The sequence below is a fragment of the Lepisma saccharinum genome, chromosome 19 (genome assembly GCF_977018435.1).
Source record: "Lepisma saccharinum chromosome 19, izLepSacc3.1, whole genome shotgun sequence".
Classification (NCBI taxonomy): Eukaryota; Metazoa; Arthropoda; class Insecta; order Zygentoma; family Lepismatidae; genus Lepisma; species Lepisma saccharinum.
In genome coordinates, this window is record NC_139247.1 from 7,421,334 (window position 1) to 7,446,339 (window position 25,006).

The window sequence follows — 25,006 nt, forward strand, 5'->3', positions numbered from 1 at the left end:
ATATATATATATATATATATATATATTTCCACAAAAACCCGTGATCAAAGCGAGGGATGATGCTGGGAATGACATCTCCCCAGCTAACAGAATGTTCACATAGAGTAGTAGAGAAATAGGGCATTCACCGGACAAATCCGTTTGATACCATAGCCTATTTGGGCCAAAATTAAGCTATATTTTCATATCTTCTGGTGGATTTAGCTAAGTTCTAGGTGTAGCAAAATGCCCAACCATGCTAGTACCCTCGTACTAGGGTGATTAACAAGAGCTTAAATTTTTGAATATCTAGCTTGGGAATTCTACCCTTAGAGTCATGTGACACTCTGTTGATTAGTTGTGAGTGTACTTGGGTTTATGTTTAAAGCAGGTGGCTAGTCTTGTTTAAGAATGGTGCAAAGGTAGTTTCTTAGGTATGAAAAAACTACAGACTACTTGATTACTAGTTATTTTTTAGATACTCATATTTGCTCAGATCTAGTAAATACTACAAGTATGTTACTTATTAGATATTCTTATTTAAGAGTTCAATTTTATAATTCTTCATTCTTCACATCTTCTCTGCAATAAGAATAACACTACAGTGTTGTCAGGCAGAGGCTCATGGAATTCACATACAATCTTTATATTTGTTTTATCATTGACTACCACTTGTTTTCTTTTTGATGTGTTGATGACAAACATTGGTCTGTGTGCCTTGAATTCACTAGGAGTGTAGTATACATTTACATTTCCTTCAGTTACTCTCTTGTAAGCAGTGTAAGCCTCATATAATTTAAGAGAGTCATCTTGTGCTATGTCCAGATTATCATTATGTCCATTTTTAAGATAAATATTTTTAATCTTGCAATCATCAAATTTGCTAGAATCCTTCTCTTGACTGCTCTCTCTCCCAGTCTGGAACAACACAATTACAAAATCTGGTATATCATAGTGTATACTATTGAATTGATTAGTGGCGTCAAATTCAGTAGGAATTTGTTGATTTTTTAGAATATTTGCTTTGTATTTGGGGTCATAATTAGTTTCATATTCTACTACTGATATTCTTAGCTCCATGGTCTTGATGATACACTTGTCTGTTTCATGTAAAGTGTTGGGTAATGTACCATCAGAATTTAAAGTTCTATAACTCATTATTATTATTATTGTTATTAGCTGCCCTGATAAAAGTGACCCTCAAAGCACCTTTCCATATGATGTCCTTGTAGTCTGAGAAGAAACCTGGCAGCAGACGCATGGAAATAGTACTGGTTTTTTGTCAGAATTTTGGTTCCTGATCCTGGTAATATTTTTGCATCTACTTTGTTCCGTACCTTGTGCTTTTGGAGCTAAGATGGCCGCCATATTATTCTCTGGACACTAGTACCTACTGAAAGTGAGAGAGTGAAGAGTCTGGGAAGTGAGAAGCGACGCTGTACCAGAGATGTATTGCAGGTTGGCTGCAAATAATGTATATTTTGCGACGAATACTACATCAGTTTGATGTAATTGAGTGTCTCATTTATGTGTATTAGTCTACCTACAGCACCATTACCTTCCTGGAATGCTACAAACAGCGGCCGAAACAAGAAAAGAGTCTTCTTGTTGGATGACGGGCGCGAACATGGTCCTCCTTGTGCCGGATGTTGCCTGCGATCAGCATTCGTTGTGTTGTGTTGAACTTTTGTGCTAGCGTGCATTCGTGAACTGTGAATAAATACATTGACATACGGTTTGCTACGGGTAACCAATTTCAGTGCACCTTTTGTAGTGTCAGGAAGTGTTTCGTGCGTGCATTGTAGTTTGGACAACAACAATCCGTGCGCGACTCAATAAACATGGAAGCCATATCGGCAGCAAAGACTGTGCTCAAGCGAGAAGTTACTCGCCTTGAGAATAAAGTGAACGCGGGTTTACTGGACAATGTGACAATCTCGTTATCGGTAAACAAAGCCAAACAATTAACGGACGATTGTAAACAGTTATTATTAGACCTTGCTAGTGCGTGTGATGATGCAACTTTTGAGAGTTATGACGGTGAAATCGGTTGTATTCAAGACCGTTTGGATGCAACCATGTGCAGGCTTTGTTCGTTGCAGCAGCCACAGACTCAAGCTACGGTGATGTCATCGACAGAAGCACGAACAAGTGAAGTGCGTCTCCCGAAGCTCACGCTGCCTGTGTTCACGGGACAATTACAAGAGTGGCTTTCTTTCCGTGATTTGTTTATCGCGTCGGTGGACAAAAGCAAACAGTTATCCAGTGCGCAAAAGCTACAGTATTTGAAAGCTTCGTTAAAGGGGCAACCTGCATTGCTTATCCAGTCCATGTCGGTGACTGATGATAACTATGTAGAGGCGTGGAACATTCTAAATTCTCGTTATCAAAATAAACGGGAAATTGTTATGGACACAATCAAGCATTTAGTCGCGCAACCCAAAGTGCAACGTGAATCCGCAGCAGCTTTACGTAGCCTGCTAGACACAACTACTGAGTGTGTTCGCGTGTTGAAAGTGATGGACATGCCCATAGAACATTGGGATCCTATCCTAGTATTTCATGTGACAGAAAAAATGGACAATGATACTAGACAACAATGGGAACTTTCATTAAAGACAACCGAGTTTCCTACGTTTCAGGAGTTGAGTGACTTTCTTGATCAGCGTTCTCGTGCATTATCAGCTTCAAATCTCAGTGCTCAGAGATTGAAGCAGTCGACTCACAATAGCTCCCAGTTCAAGGGTGTGTATCATGCAGTGTCGGATGATACCTGTGAAAAATGTAAACTGCATCATGCGCTATACAAGTGCAAAGACTTCAAAAGCCTTTCGGTAATGGACAGAATGAGATTTGTTAGAGAAAAGGGTTTGTGTTATAATTGCATTCAAAGTCATCATAGGGCATCGGTATGTGACTCAGGGGCGTGCCGCGTTTGCAATAAAAAGCATCATACGTTGTTACACTATTATAAGCAGAGTGACTCTAGTGAAACAACTTCCCTCCAAGAAGTTTCTTCTCATGTGGCAGGAGAAGGAGACAAGGGACTAAAGCCAGTGTTGCTATCCACTGCAGTTGTGTATGTGCAGGGAAGAGATGGTGTTTATCAACCAGTTCGTGCGCTCCTAGACTGTGCCTCAGAGACTTCCTTTGTCACCTCACGCTGTGTGCAAAGGTTAGGTTTACATCAGCATAAGGCAGACATCACTGTGAATGGGATTACAGCAACGGGTGTAGGTGTAGGCAGTGCAGTAGTGAATCTACAATTCCAACCCAGTAGCAGAAGGAAAACATTCACCACAAGGGCAATCGTACTTCCTAAAATAACAGGAAACATTCCCAGGGAACCTTTACCAGACTTCAGGAAGTGGACACATATTCAAGGACTGAAGTTGGCAGATACAAGGTTTTATGTGATGGAACCGGTGGACATTTTACTTGGAGCAGATTTGTTTCCTTTTCTTATGCAAAGTGGCAAATGTGTTGGGCCAAAGGGAACACCTACTGCACTACGTACTGTTCTTGGTTGGATTCTTTGTGGCAGTGTGGACTTTCCCAAGGTAAGGGCAGTAGCATCATTTCATGCATCTTGTAGTCTCACGGTGACGTATGGGACTTCCAGTGCACCTTATCTTGCAACAAAGTGTCTTCAACAATTAGCTACTGATGAAATGAATGCATTTCCATTAGCAGCCCCAGTGTTATTAAATGATTTTTATGTTGACGATTTGGTATTTGGTGCCAGCAATGTGGAAGAAGCTATCGAATTGCAGTCACAATTGATACAGTTACTACCAAAGGGTGGATTTGAGTTACGTAAATGGTCCTCTAGTGAGCCACAAGTGTTGACAGCAGTACCTGTAGAGTTGAGAGAAACTAATGTGCCTTTAGATATCCATTGCAGTGAACTTGTGAAAACGTTAGGTCTAAGGTGGCATCCTGGTGCTGACCACTTCACTTTTCTTGTGACTTTACCACCAAAACGTCACGCATTGACGAAAAGACTATTGTTATCTGACATTGCAAAATTGTTTGATCCTCTTGGTTTCTTATCCCCAACAGTCATACAAGCAAAAATACTCATTCAAGAATTGTGGAAAGAAAAGTTGGGCTGGGATGAGGCATTATCCGTGGAAACATGCGAACTGTGGCTACATTTTTGTAGTGAACTTCCTGTACTGCAACAATTACAAATCAAACGTGCTATTGTATCTGCAAATGCTATTGCTTGTCAATTAGTGGGTTTCTGTGATGCATCACAACAAGCATACTGTGCGGTAGTGTACCTTCGCTCAGTTTATGTCGATGGTCATGTTGAAGTGAGGTTGGTAGGAGCAAAGACTAAGGTGGCTCCAATCAAGCAAATGTCTCTACCAAGGCTAGAACTATCAGCGGCAGTTTTATTGACACGATTGCTCGTAGTAATCTCCAATGCACTATCCTACAAATTGGAAGATGCGTGTGTGTGGACTGATTCTACCATTGTGCTTGCTTGGTTATCCTCAACACCAAGCAGGTGGAAAACATTTGTAGCAAATCGAGTGGCAGAAGTGCAGGAGAGTCTTCGTCGTGAACAATGGTCTCACATCCTGGGAAAATCAAATCCTGCAGATCTTGCTACAAGAGGTATCAGTGCTTCAGCCTTAGCTCAGTGTGAGTTATGGTGGGCGGGACCAGAGTTCTTACAAGCAACTTCATTGGCAACGTTTGATCATCATGAGACAAGCAACGAAATTTTGGAAGAAGTTACAAAAGAAGAGAAGAAGATTGCCATTACAGTTATGTACAGTACAGTAGAAGAAGATCTGATCAGTAGATATTCAAGCTTTTCTAAAATGCAGAGAATAATGGCATGGATCCAATGATTTGTATTCAATACTCGCCAGTCAGTGAATCAGAGAAGGCAAGGAGCATTGACAACTAAAGAGCTTGTGACAGCAACGACCTCTCTTGTAAAACAAGCGCAGAAAAGTGAATTCTCAGCAGAGTTACATTGTTTACAAGCTAAAATTCCTCTGCCAACAAAAATCAGGTTATTGTGTTTGGCTCCCTTTGTTGATGAGGCAGGTGTCATTCGTGTTGGAGGGAGGCTACACAAAGCAAGAATAACAGTGGACCATAAACATCCAATGTTGCTACCTACAAAGCACAAATTGACTCACTTATTAATTAAAAATGAACATTTACTTAATCTTCATGCTGGTCCTCAGTTAGTGTTGTCCTCATTGCAACGAACATTCTGGATACTGAGAGGCCGAGATACAGTGCGTAACATTGTGAAGAAATGTGTAACTTGTCATCGCTTTTGTACACAAGCTGGGGAACAATTAATGGGTAGCTTACCAGAATCTAGGATCAATCCTTCTCGTCCATTTATAAACTGTGGTGTGGATTATGCAGGGCCCATACTGTTGAAGGAAATGGTTGGACACTCTCGTAAGCAGTATAAGGGTTATATTGCCTTATTTGTTTGTTTCGCAACGAAAGCAGTTCATTTAGAAATAGTGAGCAGTGGTACTACAGAGACGTTTTTGGCTGCACTTCGGAGATTTGTATCTCGTCGTGGAAAACCCAGTAATATTTACAGTGATTGTGGAACAACGTTTGTTGGCGCTAATAGAGAGTTAAAGGAATTCATGAGATTGGCAAAACAACCAAAGCACAATGAAACTATTTCAAGTGCTCTAAGCAGCTTAGGCATCCAGTGGCATTTTAATGTTCCTCGTAATCCTCATGCAGGAGGGTTGTGGGAGAGTGGCGTCAAATCAGTTAAATACCACCTCAAAAGAGTTGTGGGGAATGCCCTACTTACCTTTGAGGAATTGTATACAGTATTAACACCAATAGAAGCATGTTTGAATTCCAGACCGTTATGACGGGCACGAACAACTTTGGAAAATGTAAGTGTTCCTATGGCAGTAGAAGTAATGCCAGGATAGTCTATTCTATCTATCACAGTACCATGTTTTCTAATTTCTACTTGAGAGAACAAGTGTGGTACAAAATGATCTACTAGTTTTATGTTTGCACAAGGGGGAAATGTTTCATTATTTTCATTTTTTACTATTTCAAATTTAATATACAAGTCAGCTCTGTGAGGATGTACAAAACTGTCACCCACGTACACGTCAAAATCAATTTCACAATTGGGTTCATTGAGATTAGCAAATGTACGACGATTGGGAGGATAAGATTGTAACTCATAACTTTCAATATGCTCCATGTTAATGGTTATTTTATATATTGATTTCTATGATTGCTGTTGTAGAAGCACCTGCAAGATATACTACTTCACCTTTTTCATTGGTTACCATCAACTCTGTGGTCTATACAATTGTGAGATACTGAAAATAGATAGGTGAGGAAGGTGTGTAGATGATAGGTTCCATGAACTCAGAATTTGGTTTGAAAGTTGCTATGATTCCAGTTTGTTTGTGACTACCTATGTTGCTATCAGAATTGGTAATCATTCCTTCTGCCACATTACAATGGATGTTCAAAGTCTCTATGGCCAAGAATTTAGGATATTGTGTTTGATGGCAGGCTCAAGTTTTGTGTTGTTCTCAAAACCTAGTAGGTTACCAAGTGTACCTAGATCAACTGCTTCAGTTGTACAAACTAATTCCACCCTGTGTGTAACAGAGTTTTGTGAGAGTAACACACCTCTAGGCAGATGAGCTTGTAATGTTGATAGATTATACTAAACAGGAGTAATAATATTTTTTTCATTTCCTACTGCAATCCTATTATTGTGTTCTGTGATATTGGGAATACGATACATACTGTAGAAAGCACGTAGAGCTATGGATTTAGGATAGATAATATCATTATGTAAGCTAAGTTTTAGTATTGAAGTGTCACTAGTGAGATGGAATACTCCCATGATGCTTTGAATGCCACAATGATTTTTGGTAACCTTTGAATGTTGGGTTATTTATATGAGATAGGAAGGCCAGCATAGAAACACATAGGTGGCCACAATTTACATCCTCAAAACCCTGGATACGCTTGTCACTATAATCAAGATTAGAAGTATTAAGATAACTAATTAAGCCTGATGGTGTTATTCCACCAAAAGAATTTTGTTTGTAATAACAAATTCAGTGAGTGCCTTCATTTTTGAAACTATCCAAATTGACTACTCCACAATCTATTTTATATGGTCCCTTGAAGGGTAAGAAACCTGACATAAAAACACCTCTGAAGTATTTAATTTTCAGTAGTTTAATCATATTTTCAATATCATAGTTTGATAATGGTTCTATTTTTTTAAAAAAATTCTTAAAGCATTAATACCCTTTCCTTTCTTCCCCATTGCCAGATTATGACGTTTTTGCTCATCTAGTACAGCTTTATCTTCTTTGCGTCAATAACTGTTTTTGCTATAGCTGCACTGCCTCCTGCTAGACTCCCCACAGCACCCAGAGCTGCTAAAATAGCTGGAATACTGAATATGAATCCACCAGTGTGTTTCTTTTTTTTTTCTAGAACTCTGCACTCTACTCAAGCAAGAATGTTTTCTTCTCCTGTTGTTCTTTGGTGAGGAGATGTTCTAAGGATCCTAGAGATTTTAGATCTGAATAAGGTACTTGGTATACAATAACTTTAGGTTTCATCCTAATGGGTATATATGTATATATAGGATTATAGTCCCCACCCTAATTTTTGTTTTGTATTCATGACAATGGTTGTTCCTAATGTTGCTATTTTTTCACCTAATGAAGCATCTTTGCTGATTAGTCTTCCAAATGATACTTCTTCCAATTTTTGATCAGCCTTATGACTAACACTAAGGTCATTGTGAGTATTTTAGGCAATGTCATGGTCTTTTCAAGCTGTATCCAAAGGATTAATTCCTTTGTCTCCTTTCTCGAGTCTTTGTTCTAGGCTAGTCCGTGGAGCACAGTATTGGTAACCAGGTAAGTGCATTTCGAAAGGAAGTTTGTTAATAATATCATTAACTAAACCCTGACCCTTCCAGATTTTGGGTGGTAGAGTATTAATAATTTTAATTTAGTATCCTATGCCTTTACTGTCATTTAAAATAAAATTGGATAGTTTAGCACTAATCATATCCACAATGCCTATTTTTTCATTATATAAATTATTATTGCCAGCATTTTCTTATCCTGCTATGGCCAACAATCTATCCATGAGTTATCTCACATCATCCACCGACACAAACTCTTTGGGTAGAGTATTGTAGTGTTTAATGCCACTACCAGTTTTAAGATGGTTCCATATATGTAGGTTTAATCAAATTTCTGTATTTGTCTCCACTGCTAGATTTAACTCTATTCTGACTAGCATCATTGTTTTGGTATAGAGCATCAGACAGTATTAATATTTCTGAGTAACTCTGGTAATCTTCATCTGTATAATCTCTAGGATATTTCTTGATGATGAGTTCCCAAAGTTCTACAGTGCCAGGATATCTAGACCAGCTATTTGCTCCACCCTAATTGACTTTTACGTCATCTCCTTGAAATGGAACTCTAGATTTTTCAATTTTCCAAACTACACCCTCGTTAGGCTCCATGGTTGGATATAATCCAAACACTTCTTCTTTGTCAAATTTCCCAGTACTCAGGTAATCTCTTGCCAAGGGACCTAATTATTTTTTTTTCTGAATCTCCTATGGAGTACTAGAGAAGTATTAATACTAGATAACGGTGTAGGAGGAATATCTGCATAATTTCTAGCAGCAAGAGGCACTATCCCATTTATGAGATTTTTGTTTTGTTCTGTGACACCCTTAATTTCTCTATCAAGACCACTGATAGCATAAATATGGTTGATCTTGACGCTTGTGTTGTTCATATTATCCTCTATTCTCAGATTTCCAGCCTTTAAATCTTTTAGCCAGATAGTCACGTAAATTCAAATTGTCTTAAATTTTATGTTTTGTCATTTTTCTTTATAGGTTATTTATAACATCATAACGTATTTTGTAATGACTCAACATTTATAAAATTGTTAATTTTGTTTCTATATTTTTCATTGTTAGGTTTTTGAATCATATCAATTGTGGCAAATCCAAAATCATCTTTGTTCTAGCAGGAAGAACAGAATTTTGAAAATTGACTGTAGTTTAAATCTCCTCCTACATAGTCATTATATACATGTTTAAGATTAGTGTGTTCCTGACAAAATAGACAAACTAGATTTGTATTATCACGAAGTAACTGTTTGGGAATCTTAGAATAAGTCTGAGCCAGATAAAAACGGTCTATTCTCCTGTGACGACCCTGAGTAAAAAAAATACGTACTTCATTTTGACTTTCTAAAATTACATCATCAAAAACTACAACTGAGTTTTCAAGACAATAGTCAAGTTGCTTTATTTCTGATCCAAAGATAGCTATGCCCAGTCCTTCATACAATCTCATAAGCTGCTGGTATTTGGGTTTGTCTAAACTTTTTGAGAAAACATACAAGTGTCTGGTCTTCCAGTCTAACCAATTGGGGCAAGTAGAAAATTATCTACAAGTAGTGTAGTTTTTCCACAACCAGATGGACCTACAATGAGACACCTAATATTGTTAGGTAGCAACTCCCCTTTTATCCTTTTAGTTTCTAGTAAATCAGGCAAACGTCTGACCACATTCCATGTTGTTGCCATACAATTATTTGGTCTGTGGTAATCCAACTTTTTTCTGGAAGTCCCAGGCATTTCATTAAAAACTTTTTGTTCTTTCCACGTAATACATTCTCAATAAGATACGTATCTGGGTATTCAGTTTTGCTAAGTTCTTCTTCATAAAACCTTCCTTCCAATATTTAATTGCAATTGTCTTTTATTATATATGTATGCCTGTTCCCTGGTAAGACTTCAACCACAATGAACAACTCTGTACTCTAATTTTTAGTAAAACTCTTTTGAAAATCATATTTCAGTTTACTAACTCTCACTTGATCTCCTACTTTGTACTTGGGTTTCTTGGTTGTATGTTGATATTTAGGACAGTAAACAGTAGAAATCAATTGTAATTCGTCAGATTTAGTTACTTCAGCAGGCTTCATATGTATAATTCTATGTATAGACTTATTGTAATTATGAACAAGATCAGATAAAATGTTACCCACTTATAGTTACCTAGCATGCTATACTGTTTCTACATATGATTTTTTAATGTCCTGTTGAAACGTTCAACTATGCTAGCTTTCAAATTGCTGTATGTAGAATAATGTCTAATTGGTGAATGTGGAATTGTAAAATTATTTTCCTCTGTCTGTCTGTAGGTGACGAGGTATTCTGCTTTGTTCAAAAATAGACTTAAAGGCCTCAGTGACACAAGCTGCTGTTTTAGATTTTAGAGGAATAGCCCAGGCATATTTACTAAAAGTGTCTATTACAGTAAGCAAATACTTAAAACCATGATTTTTCTTATTCAGAGTTTTTAAATTTCCTGTCTTCATTTCAGGCAAATCAGCCTGCCACAAATCATCAATTCCTTTTGTTACCACACACAGTCGTTTGTAGTTAGGACGAGCTGGTCTGTGTAGTTCATTAACTATATCTTGTCTAGACATTGTGTTTGGTAAGAGAAGATTACATAAAAGGGATTATCCTCAGTTTAAAACTGTTTAACTTCAAATAATAATTGGTCACCAGTTTCAACATCAAAAACAGACAATTGTTTATCTTCATGTATTTTATATTTATTGGTAGTATTATCCCAAGATGCTATTCGTATTTGAAGTGCCCTGAACACACCAACTTTTCATTGTATAGTGAAAAGTGGCGCCTTAATTTGTTTTCCCTTTTTCAAATATCCAAATTTTAAAAATTGAATAGTACCATTGAGGAAAAATTTATGAGTCTGTGAGTAAAAATATAATTTGTAAATATTACCAGCCTTAATATATGTCCAGTGCCGTCTAGTATTTGGAATACTGTGGAGTCTGACAATCTCAACAGAGAATAACTGACTAGATTCTATTTCATCCAATCTACTCAATATTGGTTCCAAGTGTTCCCCTATAGTATGAACAATCTCATCATAGCTGGGTTTTTGATTTTCACATCAACGTACAGTTGTTTAAATTGTTCTTTTAAATCATGAAGCTGTGTGGTGAAACTTGATAAGGCTGATTCTTGATTTGTTTCTATAGTCCCAATTTGAAGCTTAATATTTGAAATAATTTGCTGTGTACTCTCCACAAGCCTCAATTTTGAACTCTGGCTAGAAAGATCATGTACTTGGCTTCTGATTTCCATAAATAATGAGTGAAATTCACTGACAATTTGGTTGGTGGGCAAAGTGGCAAAAGTTTCTTGAATTTGTGCAATTTCCACCTGAATGTTTTTAATATCTTCAGATTTGAGTATTCTATTTACTGATCTTGTCACAGCTCTTAGTTCCTGAGAAGTAGGTAAGCTAGCTACAGTATTTTGAAGTATTGTCAAAACTTTTTTCCCAGCATCTAATTCAGTGGCATTAGCTAAAATTCTTTACCGCATCTTGGAGTTGTGTTATGTCATTCTGTGTAGGTGTAGATTGCTGTAATGTTTCTAATTTATTTTGTATGTCATCTATCAAATGATGAAATTGGGATAATTCAGATTTAGTGTTCAGATTTTTCCAGCTTAGTAATTTGCTGTTGGACTATAGTCAGAATTTCAGTAATGCCAGGTAATTTTGATTCCAGTATTTCCTGGACATTTGTTAGTTCATTTTTCATTGTTAAAGTATCCTCAGTGTGGGCTATGGTACTTCGAATTTTCCCAAAATCCTCGTAAGTCTCAAGCTGCAGTTTGATGTTACTAACATTATGAGCAATGGCATTTAGTTTACTGGAGGAGGGTAGATTATTTATAAAATTTTCTAATATTTGAAGTTTGGTTTGGACTTCAGTTATGGCAGTATGCAGCTCATCTGTTTGTAGCTCAATTTTTATATTTTCTAATGTAGGGATCTCAAAGCATTGAAACTACTCACGCAAATAAGCAATTATACTATCATAATCTTCTTGAGTTTTAATACTTTGGATACTTGCTTGTAGTTCAGTACGAATACTGTTTGTTTGATTATTTAGTTTTTGTTTCAGTTGTTCTACATTAGTTTTCTGAGCTTGTCTGAATTTCTCAACCTCATTTTTTAATTTGCCCACACTTTCTTCTAAGTTTTGAAGATTGTCTATTGAGGCTAAATTAGTGTATTTTTGCAGTAAGGATTTGAGTTCAGCATCAATTTTGAGAATAGGATCCAGACACAGAGTCTAAGCTAGCTATCTCAGATTGGAGACTAGAGTTGAGAGTTTCTTGTAATGTTCGTAGATCAGTACGTAATTTTTTGACGCTAATGTCAAGTACAAGAATTTCATCACTGTGATCATTGTGTTTTGTATGACGAAAAATATCATTAGGCATTTTGGTAATGGTTATTTATTATAAAATAGATAATTTTCAACTCCAAAAACAGAAGTATGAGTTCATTGAAATCTTAGATAGTTTCTGAAAAATTTGAAAATTTTTAAAAATTAAAAGAAATAATTAAAAAATTAAAAATTTTCACGGGCAGATCTAGTATTGATGTTCGACTTCCAAGGCTAATTATAATAGCATGCAACATACCCATCTGGCACAGGAAAAACAGGCTTTCAGTTATACGTATGGTGCAACAGAACATGTATCCTGTTTTCTCATATTGCTTATACAAGCATAGTAGTCTTGTTATAGAACATTTAATCTGGTAAGTATTAAGCATTTTGGTAGTAATTGTTTATTATAAGATAAGTGATTTTCAATTCTAGAAATAAAGGTATAAGTCTATCATACTCTCCCAGCAAATCTATATACAAACCATCATTTGCAGATATACCATATGTGGTGGCAGTATTCATCTTATCATATTTAATACGATAGATATTACTCCCAGTAAATATTTTTATAGATAATTAGTAGTCCATTTAGTTTAGACAAGAAATTAGTGAAATTTGGTGAGGCTAACTGAACAGGCACTTCCATAGCTTGTTTTCTAAACCCAAATAGATTCATGGTTATTTTATTGGCAAATATTACATTGGTTGTCATCTTAGGCAATAGTGACCCCCATGGTAATGTATGTGTTTCACATGAGAGAATCTGTCTCTTGTCATCCTCTGAATCCAGGTAATTTTTCTTATTTTGTTTGTGGTTAATATATGATCAACACTTTGAATTATTTTTTCTTCCTTTAGTTTGGGTGACTTAGTTTTGAGACAGTTGTATTAATCATCAAAGGAGATTTTATTCTCTACTATGGTTCTACCTACTCCCTTGGCTTTTTTAATAATATCTTTTTCTGATCTAATTACATACATTTTTGCTCGTAATCCAATAAATTCCTTAATCATGACTTTTTTCATGTTTTAGTTTACCTGGCACCTTTTTGTTGTGGGAAGGAATATCAAAATTAGGAGGGTATCAACCAACTTAGGATGTTTTATATCTTCATATAGATTAGGTGTCTTGATATGATATATAAAACTATCTGTGTCCATATACAGAAGAGAAAGGTCATTTTTATAAAAAGGCTTTATTGTATTATAGTGAAGCTGGAACATATGTAGCTTAGACATTTCCAGAACTGCAGCCCCACATAGATAGGTTTGTTAAATTTGAACAATGGCTTTTCCGTTTGGAAAAGTGACGAATCTTCATGATATATTTTACAAAATTGAAATTTTGGATCTGCCCCATGAACAATTCCTGATAAGGTTAGGTTAGGTTACGTTAGGCAAGCATAGTAAAAAAGGAAGGGTTGAAACACTGACAGGGACTTATGTCATCAACGTACGGAGCATCTGGACAAAGAGAATGGGGATGTTAAGAGAAAATAAAGTTCCTATACTCACAATGGAAACTTTTCAGCAGCAGGCTTACAAGACAGCCAATCTGGAATAAGAAATTTAAACGAAACTTGCCAATCAGGAAGAAGCAGAGAATATTCTGCCACCACACGCTGTAACACTACTGCGGTTACCATTGCAACTCCGGAAGCAAAGCGCTTTGTGGAGACGCTATTACGTGTTACGCTACAATGTGCATTTTCATTTGCGCGAAATTGATAGTGAATTAGGAACTGTTTAAATTAAGCTGCCCGACCACTAAAAACTTTTACGATGCAGGCAACTTTACGGTTTAAGAAAATTTGCAAAACCAGTTTTAATACTGACGAATGTATTCATGGTACTTAGAAATTCAGGTTTGAATTCCTAATCGCCAAAAATACAGACTACATTCGTTAAAATATTAAAACTGGTTCTGCAAGTAAAAATGCATTTGCTTAAATCATAATATATATATATATTCATCACAGACTATTATAATTTTCAATACAGAAATAAAAATGTAAAGCAAACTTTTCCTGAAAATAACAGTAAAAAAGGAGAAAAAAATTTACTTGATTCAGTGTAGAGCATCTGCTGAAATGCTATCAACTCAAGACGATTCTTATAATTTTAACTTTAATAATAACAGATAATTTTTGGTGAAATGCTGATTATTTTCATGTCCAATGCAAGGAATATGTATGCACGTCATAGGAGTTTAACAAAAATTGATGTTATATCATTGAAATGAGTTTTTTATGTAAAATTTTACTTTCATTACAGACTACCGAAATTTTGCAAGGGTTGAAATAAAAATATAAACTCGAATTTTCCCTGAAAATAAGCACAAAAAAGATAAAACTTACTTGTTTCAGTGTAGACCATCTGCTAAAATGCTATCAACTTAAGATGATTCTTGTGACAATATTTTTTGGAATGCTAATTTATCATGGTGTTCATGCAAGAAATATTTTTAGCAAATCATATGCAAGTCATGCAGGTTAAACAAGCAAGCAAAATTATGTTAGTAACATAATACAGCCACAATTTTCAGCAACTCCACAAAAATTATCAAATGCGATTTTTAGCAAATAATAATCTGGTCGTACATAGGACTCTCAGTTTTGCATTGTGCATGCTGGCGACTCTAGAACCATGATAAAATAAAAGTATAATTCCAGGTTTCGAAGGCTAATTTTCCAAAACTTCAAGGGCACAAACACATACATTTAGAATATATAATTTAAGGTGGAGAGTTTACATTTGCCACTTCACATACTCAGATTTACAGACCTACACAAATGTTATGGGGTATACTCATTTACAAAAAACTTAATTGTATATTTACCTAATCAACTTCAAGATATTATACCTTGATATTCCGCCTGTCAGATAGATGGTTCTACAAAGAACACTAAAAGGTAAATGGATTGATATAATTATTTTTTTATTTTCCGCACAGCTTTCTCAATAAAAATAAAACCTAAACTGTGAAAACTTGCCTCAGGGCATTTAAGCATAAATGAAATGGGATTTGTATTAATAAAAGTTGAAATTTTTCACGTCGATAGGAAAAAAATCATGCAGAATTCACAGATAATTGCCAAAGCCAATAATTAATGCATAATTCCCAGATTTCAAGGTGTTCCTGGAGAGTAGCCACTCTCTTAAACATTACATTACCAGCTCGACATACATTGCATCAAAAATTTTTAAATTCAAGTATTTTTTTAAAAAGGAGGCACATAGGTGGGAAAAAACTAACATAAATTGCATTAAAAATCAATCTAATTCATTACAATCTGCATCTTTGCATCCTCAATGAGGAAAAAAAGTGGATGAATGCTTAATTAATTGAGTCTTCACTTATGATGATAGAATAACAAATATACATAGCATTAAGTTCCATTTCATAATTTTTTATTGCCCAGTAATGATGTAAATGTAATAATCAAGTTTTCCTTTTCTATTTGTCAATGTACAAGAAAGTATTTTAATCAAAAATTAAATTAAATTGAACTTATGTGTAGCTGGTCTATTCATGTTGATTTGCTGGACTTCTAACCACTATTTTTAATTTATATTTTTGACCACTTTTAAGACACTGTTAATGTAAATTTCAATTAAGGTACTCACGTTTTCCGCGAAGCTGTTTACCAAAATTAATAGAAAATAATGTAAAACAGCTTCGTGGAAAACGTGAGTACCTTAATTATCTATTACCACGTCTCTCATTCCCATAGCATGAAAGTAAATTTCAAGTTGATTACTCCAATTGTCAAACTCGCATTCCCCTGAAATGGAAGAGCCCAGACCAGCAAAAAATAATCCTCCCAGGCAGACACTTGACAACCAAAAACAGATCTGCCACAGACGTGGAGCCTCGACCACCAATAAAGGCACTCTGTTTATGCCAAAAATTTACACTATAACCACTCATATCAACTTTTCAGGAGTCCCTGAACATCAGGTGTTAGACAACAAGTTAAAGACAAATACGCCTCCCTGAGGACAGGGTCATAATCATAGAAGTCCAACAATTCAACTCAAATTGAACTCTTAGGCCAGATAAATATATACATATTACCTGACGATAAAATGACAGTGTAACCATTACTGCATGATAAAATGTCTAGCCCAACGCACAATCCCCAAGGAATAACATACATGCACTTCTAGCAATATTATTACTTTCCGTTACAATTATTGCAGGTCTATTATGGTGCAATGTAATATCAACAGGCAAGTAAGGATAACATAAACAAAGATAGGTATTCAAAAATTCATTGTCTCCAAAGTATACAGTACAGAAGTAAGTAATGAAAAATATGTAAATTATTATTAGACAAAATCAAAAGTAACGGTTTCTCTTTGCACACGTAACAAAAGTACCATGACTAAAAGACCACTTCATTTGATTATACAAAATACACAGTTGTATAATAAATCACTGACTGTTGAGTGACATCTGCAAACTAAATAATTTTAATTTGGAATTCTGATCTCTGGGAAAAGTATTTCTTCAATTTTACAGGAGAAAGTACTTACGGAACTGTGTTTCTGTAGACTTTTGAAAGGTCGTGGAAGTGTTTTCTCCCATCATTCAATTTATTTGGCCGGTAAATCATGTATTTTTCTAGATTGATGTCTCTCTGAAGCTGTTGCCTCCATTTCCTTCCACTACGTCAACCGGATGTAACATGCATTTCATGACATAACACCTGGTCAGTGTTTCAAACCACGCATATTTGTAACTGTGTTAATGTTACATAACCTACATAAATCTGCATCTTAATGTGCATGATTTTTGAGTACGAACCCATGTGAAACATTGAATGATGTGTAAAAAAAAAAGCAGAATATATGTTACCCTGACATGAATTATCTTGAATTTATGTTAAAGTAACCCAACCTACTTAAATGTGCATGATTTGTGATGTTGAATAATAGCACGTACACTTTGTTATTATTTTGAATTCCATAATGGAAATGGCCCGACCCTGTGGCCGAGTGGTTAGCACATCGCGCTGCGATGCCAAGGGTCCCGGGTTCGAATCCCGGTCGGGCTTGGTTGTTTGTGAATGTCCATTCATCAATTTCATCACTTCATCACTCATCCCCATCTTCGCAAATTAGCCTAGAGGCACAAAACGCGAAGTAAAATAAAAAAAGTAAATCAAATCAATCAAACCATAATGGAAATGGAAATATCTACATCACATGTAATATTAAATCAGGTAGTAAACATGCTATTATATTTTTTTTTCACTTTTGCTACGTTAACTTTGAAATCTGCAGTGATATGGTACAGCAGGCCATATATTATAATGTACTGCCAAAAGGGGTAGACAAAAAAAATAATTCAGGCATCGGGCACTTTTTTTTGTGGAGCCATGTTTTGTAAATATGGGCTAAAGCAGTTTGTACAAGATCATATTAATCACAAACTAGTCCTTGATTTGAACTCGACAATTGAAAGTCGTTGAACAGTGTTCCTATTGAAAATCTCGAATGGTCTGAAATTACATGATCAAAGAAAAATTGGACAAGTTTACATTCTATCAAAACGTGTCACTGTGTACAGCACAAAAATAAATAAATAGACTAACAATTAGCCCTAATGAAGATAATAATTTTCTTCCACATCTTTCCAAACACTGGGAAGTGCAAAATATGTCTATACACCCACACACAATGAAATAAATCAATTTTAAAAAAGGGAAAATGGCCAAATAAGGTGTAATGTGAGGGGGGGCTAGTTTGGTATTATTTCTCAGTTGTTCCGAGTGCCCATCTACAGACTCGGTTGTTGAATCAAGACAATTTTGTTCATATGGCATTTGGTTCATGATCTTTCATAAGTATCAAAATATCCACCATAATTTTCATATTAATTAATATATAAAAACATACACATCTATACTTTCTGCAAAGACACACACACACCACCACCAACAAACCTAACAAGTAACAACAAAACAAAAACAACAAAACTAACATACATACATATCTGGCCATTCACTGGTATTACATTTTAAACATGTTTTAACTGTTTACTCTCACCCCTTTTACGTGACATGCACTTAATTTGCTCATTGATGTCTTTGACACACTTATAAATAAAGATCCAAATAAAAACACCTACCAAATAATGCTTGATGATATGACTGGTATGACCATCCAACCAATGACTTGCTGCTTTAGCACATGCTCTGATTGTTGTGCCTTTTCAGAGAACTTACTAATAGTATCACACAGAGCCAATGACGGATACTTCAACTTGCAACCATCATATTCATTAAAATCTATCAGCATACCATTCAGAAGCAAATCATCTTTAGGGCCTGTTAATATCTGGAAGCAAGTAGGACATTCCTTAGTTATTGCTGCTGTCTTGCGTACGAGGTATCCAGCAATATAGTTCTTCTTCTTCTTCTCCCTTATGCCCACTTAGGCATCGGGTCAGCAATATACACTACCGCATTTTGTTCAGGAAGACTGCAATCAATGTCAGCTACAGGAGGGATATCTACAAGGATGTCCTGGCAAAGCCCAGTCTCAGAATCAGCATGATTAGCAGCAGTTCCATTATTTCCTCCTGCTCATTGAACATTTGGAAACAATGTACCTGCAACCTCACGAAACTTATTCTGACACATAGAAGCCAAAAGGACATCCAAATCAGCCTCACAATTTGACGCATCAGAATGTCTCAACAAATTGTGTGCAAGAACAGCCCTCATGGAGTATTGAAATTGCAAACAATCAGGATTGTCATTGTTTCCACCTTTTCTTCTTAAAGAAGAAAAGGTATTCTCAAGACAATCCTGGTTGACGTTTTGTCATCAAGAACTTGAGGTCTTCACTTCTCAAGCCCTCCCATAACTGAATGACAGCATTCAGTGTTAACAACCACACTTTTTTACAAGGTGGAGTTCATTTACTGTCATCTGCCTTAACAAACTGCCATGATTGTATCCATTCACACTTTGATTTCCAAAATTCCACATGTGGTGACCCATCTGTCACTGCCCTTCCCAAAATTTTGACATGGTTTAATGAATGGCTATTGAATTAGTCCCACAAACCATCCATTTCTGCACAAAACTCTGCCGTGAAGGCAGCTCCTGAGGGCAATTCACCAATAGATGTTAACAGGCACAGACCTGCAGCCACAGAATGGCTGAAGACCTGTGCTGCCAAGGAGACACGCATGGCCACAAACCCGCTGACATCAGTATGGTGCTTTGAACGGTTGGGACAACTGCGATATTTTAGCTTTGAGTCTGCTTCATAGAGCTTCTTAATGGAGCTCCATGAAGCAGACTTCTCTTGTCCTTCTCCAAAGAGTACTTTGTACTTTTGGAGATTGTTCCTTACGGATTTCTGCAGGTGTGGCGGATCATGCATGCCAAACATTTTTCGGCCCTCATACTCAAAAAATGGGTGATCTGGAGTCACATTTAAATTTCTAATTAGCCGTTGATTATGAACACCTTGATGACAGACAACAGCCACTAATGTTAATCCAGCTTCAGCAATCTTGGAGCATGCCTCCTTCAAAAGGGCTTGTAGAACTGAAGAGGGAGCACCATTACCACTGAAGAAATAGCCTATGGGTTGCTTCCGGTTACTACATAGGCCTCTGAGCATAAACACAAGTGCATTGGAGGTAACTTTGGTTCATGATCAGACGTTACAGACGGACCATAATTTTCATATCCATCTATAACAACATACTTCTGATTATACACAACACTGGTTTTAATGGCCAATTCATCAAATGAGAGCACGCATATTCTGTTCCTCTGGGGCAACTTTTTCGCGACTATAGACATAGTTTTTAAAAGCACTGGACAAAAACCGGAGCATTGGGTGAGACGAGATATTGATTTTATTAGTGTCCGTTTACTGGGAAGAATAATTATTTTAGATAAAGCTTTGTACGCAGCGGGACCATGGAGATAGACACTCAAAGCTAATGATTTGTCTTTTAAGGTCCACCTTCGACCTCTAGGAGACCTGGAACTAACACAAATTTGTTTTTCTAAAAATGTGTATAAATTTACTGGGACCATGTTTTTTAGTTGTTCCAAAACAAATTTCCTACTGGTTGTTTTTAGTGCATTTGTATTAATTAGTTTCTTCCTCAATTTACTAACTGTAATCCTTAATCTTCTAATTTCTTTTGTTTTTGGTGTCACTTCAACCTTATATTTTACACCTTCAGACTCACTGGCTTTTGTCACTGGGGTGGCAACACTGGGAATATTTACTGGGGTTGGGGTGGTGTCTGCTAAACAGACACCAGCTCCCAAAACACTGGGTGTGAACACTTGGGTTGTGGTGGTGTCTGTTGGGCAGACACGACACCACCTACAACATCACTGGTAGTAGTCACTGGGGTTGGAGTGGTGCTTGCTAGGCATACAGTGGTTGTAGTCACCAACGAACCACCATCACTGATTTGTTGCCGCTTTACCGGGGGACAGTACTCCATTTCTGGACTCAAAGTAAGTACGGCAGACACAATGAGCGTATTCTTGAATGTAGAAGTAAAGCACCAGTCCTGGAAATGTAATGCACAAATGCTGTACTTCTCCACATTGTGCATTTCTAGGTCTGGCTTTCCAACTACATTCAACCACTGGGAACGTCTGTAATATAAAAACAGAAGTTAAGATCACCTATTTGCAGAATTGATAGTTCCATATACCATACTATATTCCATGTACACACACACAACACACAAAAGATCACATATCCATTAGCAAATTTAGACATACATATGGCAGTGCATATGTGGAAAGTAACGGTTCCGATTGGTTTATGATTTTTTTTTTCAAATTCTCCTAGCAGGAAAACTAATTATCGTATAATTTTGACAATAATTATCAAATGCAATTTGAACCATCTGGCGCTTGTGCTTATTTCTATCACGTGAGTACTCACGCATTGTATTTTTTACAACACTCACTATTTTCAGTCATACCATTGTAATTCTTCAATGAAGTAGTTTTTTTATTTTAATATTTATTACTGCCTTTTACTCTAATTCTCTCTATCACAAATACTAGTAATCATTGAATAAAATAACAAGGTGAAACGAAATATGGGGATGGAATTGAAAAATGAACACAAGAGTACTCATGCATTGTAAAAAGTACAACAGACACACATTCACTGTGTCATTCTTCTGTTGCAACTAAGTGAGTGACTAATAAAACCACATATTTATCAGTAACTATGAGGAAGGACCAGCAAATGAATACTTTGGCGGAATCCATTGTTGGTGACCAAGCTTTTCATTTTACTTTTAAAAATTATACATTGTTGTACTTTTTACCACAGTGTGAGTGCCGGAAGGTTAAACTGATGAGCAGTGTTTGGATTTAAAAAAAAAGGTATTTATGTCGAAAAAACAAATTAAAAATTACCTTACGCAAGCATGTGTGCTTCCCATGGACAATGTATTTTCTGTTGACAAGAGAATGTAAGTGTTGTAGACTAGTGGAAATGAATGTAGAAGTAAATCTGAACCTTAGTAGAATGCATTTAGGGACTTTGGTAACAGTTTCATACATTGGAGACACATTTCTTCATTTTTACAGAAGAAACTACTTACGGAAATGAGTTTCTCTAAGATTTCCAACGTTTCGAGTAATTTTCTTTCATTGTGGCACATCTTTGACCAGGAAATCATGTCAAGTGTTTCCAACCACTTCTTTTTTTTAACTATGCTTGTCTAACCTAACTAAACCTAACCTTATCGGAATGGTTTGTGGGGCTATCCATGCATAATGTACAATTTGCACACATGACGAACACGATAGTAGGTATTTTTCGGTGAAGAAGGTTGGGAACGAGTTTACAATATAGGACCACTCTCCAATTTCTATGAAATGTTGCCTACTCACTAATTGTGAACCCCTAAACACAAATCTGCATGTAATAATTGGCGGTCAAGTATGGAAATCGAGAAAAGAGGAAATAAACTACAAGGTGTGTTAAAAAAAGACCGGATTGTTGGAATAGCAACTTTACCTGAACATGTACATCTTATTCATGTTTGTCTCCTTCAAAGTACTGTCCTTGGCTGGCCATACATCGCTCCCAACGTTTCTTCCAGCTTTGAAATGCATCCTGGAACGTTTCTTCCGGAATGCTCTTTAGGTCCCTCGTACATTTTTGTTGGATGTCATCAATTGTGTCAAAACCGACGACCTTTGAATGTCGATTTCAATTTTGGAAAGAGGAAAAAGTCTGCCAGAGCCAAATGGAGGTTGAGGAATCACCGTCATCCTGTTTTTGGCCAAAAATTCAGTCACAGTAGAGCGGTGTGAACCTATGCGTTGTTGTGGTGTAGCGTCCAGTTTTGGTTCCGCCAAAGCTCAGGCCTTTTCCGCATCACTACGCGTCTTAACCTCTTCATAACCTCCACATAAAATTCCTTCTGACTGTTTGTCCTCGTGGGATGTATTCGTAATGAACTATTCCTTGCCAATCGAAAAAAGGTTGATGTGAACATGGTCTGTTGATGTGGACAGTCGCCCATTTCGAGGATCTTTGTCCGTCGAAGTTCTCCCAGTTTTGAACCGAGTGTACCAGTCACAACACTGATCGGCTCATTGCTTCATCACCGAAGGTTTTTCATCCATATGACACTTCATGTGGCCGTGAAGATGTGCTTTTGACTTGAAATAATTTTTACACATGTCACATTGGAATGGTTTATTATCTGTATGACACTGCATGTGTTCCTTAAGGCCTGATTTACACTTGCAAGACCATTTACATGTATTGCACTGAAAAGGCTTCTCACTAGCATGACACGTCATGTGTGCATGAAGAGCAGATTTCTGCTTCAGAGACATCTTGCATATGTTACACTGGTATAATTGAAAGACTTTTTACATATGTCACATTGCAAAGGTTTAACACCAGTATGACGTATCACATGCTCATTAAGGTTTACTTTCCTCTTGAAAGACATTTTACATATGTCACATTGGAATGGCCTTATGTCAGTATGTGTCCGCACATGGTAGAGAAGGTCTAATTTCTGCACGAAAACTTTTTTACATATGGTACACTGGAAGGGTCTTTCTTCCATATGTCGCCGCTGCATGTGGGCATTAAATTGTGAATTCACACCGAAAGAGATTTTACATATACTACATTGGAAAGGTTTATCATCAGCATGTAACCACATGTGATTGCTAAGAGTCACTTTATACTTCAAATTCTTCTTGCATATGTCACACTGGCATGGTTTTTCATCACTATGACACAGCATGTGGTTATTTAGCTCATATTTATACTTGAAAGACTTTTTACATATGTTGCAGAGGAATTGTTTTGCAATCATGTGAACATTTGAGTGGCTGATTTGTTCACCTTCTCCTCTGAATATTATGCAACCAATTTTACGATCATGCTTCTTCTCTGCACAAGTGGAATGAGACTCTGGATATAACTTTGTTGTATACGACTTTCTACGGGTATTGTAGCTGTGATCCTTCACTCCAGTGTGCCTCCTCAAGTTATCATCATATCTATCCTTCTTTTGAAATGACTTTTCACACAATGGGGAAAAATATGTTGTTCCATTCAAGTTGGTGAGTAAACTATTATTCAAAGAGCATTTATTTAGCAACTTATTCTCATCGATCTCACATGAAAATGTCTTCTGACCTGTTTGAACGCATGTGTGTTTCTTCCAAGCATCTTTAGCAGAAAATACTTTATTACAAATGTTGCAGGTGTGGGACTTATCTCTGGTACCACTGTGAAAATGTTTAACTGAAGGTGTAGATTTCTTCATGTACATTGCTTTCATTAAAACACTAGAATGAGAAAGACATAGTTAGGAATTATTGTTGGCAGCATCAGCTTCAAAAGAACATTTGTAATGATCTCCGTGCATTGTACCATAAAAATAGACCAAGTACTTTGAAAAAAGAAAGTAATTAGCTGCCAAGGCCATCAAATAGGTATGTGTGTAAGAGTGAAATGTACTAAATGAACTATAGCGTAGATGCCATACAATTTTTCTTAGGGAAATAACTGGTTCATTATGTAACAATACTTGAATTCCTCTGGTGTTGAATACACTCATTCAATTTTTTTCGAAATTTATTCGCATTCGAATGATACAAGTTCTTATCCTATTCAGGCCCTGTGCAGGTAGTTAGAAGTTGAATATTACGCACAGGTCAGGTGACACACAGTGAGTGAATATCTACAAGATAGAAATGCAGGGATGATCTATCAGAACACTTAGGAAAATAAAAATATGAATTTGAGAGAATATCAGAAGCTACCTTAGAATATTTTTGCAGGGGTGTCCAAGGGAATTGGGGAAAGTACTAGGTGGGAGTCAACAAAAATTGTCCACCAATATTCTCAAAAGCATTTATATATTCCCTACTAATTAATAATACAGCTGGGGGAATTAGTCCTTGAACGAGAGGGCACTGACAGAAAAATTAAAGAAAGGATGGAGAAAGAATACACAATGGATAACCTCATGAAAATATTGAACTTCTACATGAGTGTTGGTAGTTTCTTCAGATGGGACAACAATGCCATGGTTCTGGGTTTGAATGACAGCCAGGATATGCCTCCTTGTGAATGTATTGTTATCTTGTAATGTTATGTACCAGTTATATTTGCAACAAACAGTCATTTATTAGTAGTAACACAAATTATG

The 25,006-nt window shown here is 36.4% G+C and overlaps 2 protein-coding genes across 2 annotated transcripts; both read left to right on the top strand.

Annotated features, from left to right (window-relative positions):
• The first annotated feature begins 1,820 nt into the window (after window positions 1–1,820).
• On the top strand, window positions 1,821–4,844 carry LOC146002768 (uncharacterized). The gene has a single exon (XM_083140703.1). It carries the CDS (start codon window positions 1,821–1,823, stop codon window positions 4,842–4,844), a length of 3,024 nt encoding a protein of 1,007 aa, XP_082996829.1.
• Window positions 4,845–5,309: 465 nt separating this feature from the next.
• LOC146002769 (uncharacterized) lies at window positions 5,310–5,855 on the top strand. Its single transcript, XM_083140704.1, has one exon. The coding sequence runs from the start codon at window positions 5,310–5,312 to the stop codon at window positions 5,853–5,855; it is 546 nt and encodes a 181-aa protein (XP_082996830.1).
• Window positions 5,856–25,006: the final 19,151 nt, after the last annotated feature.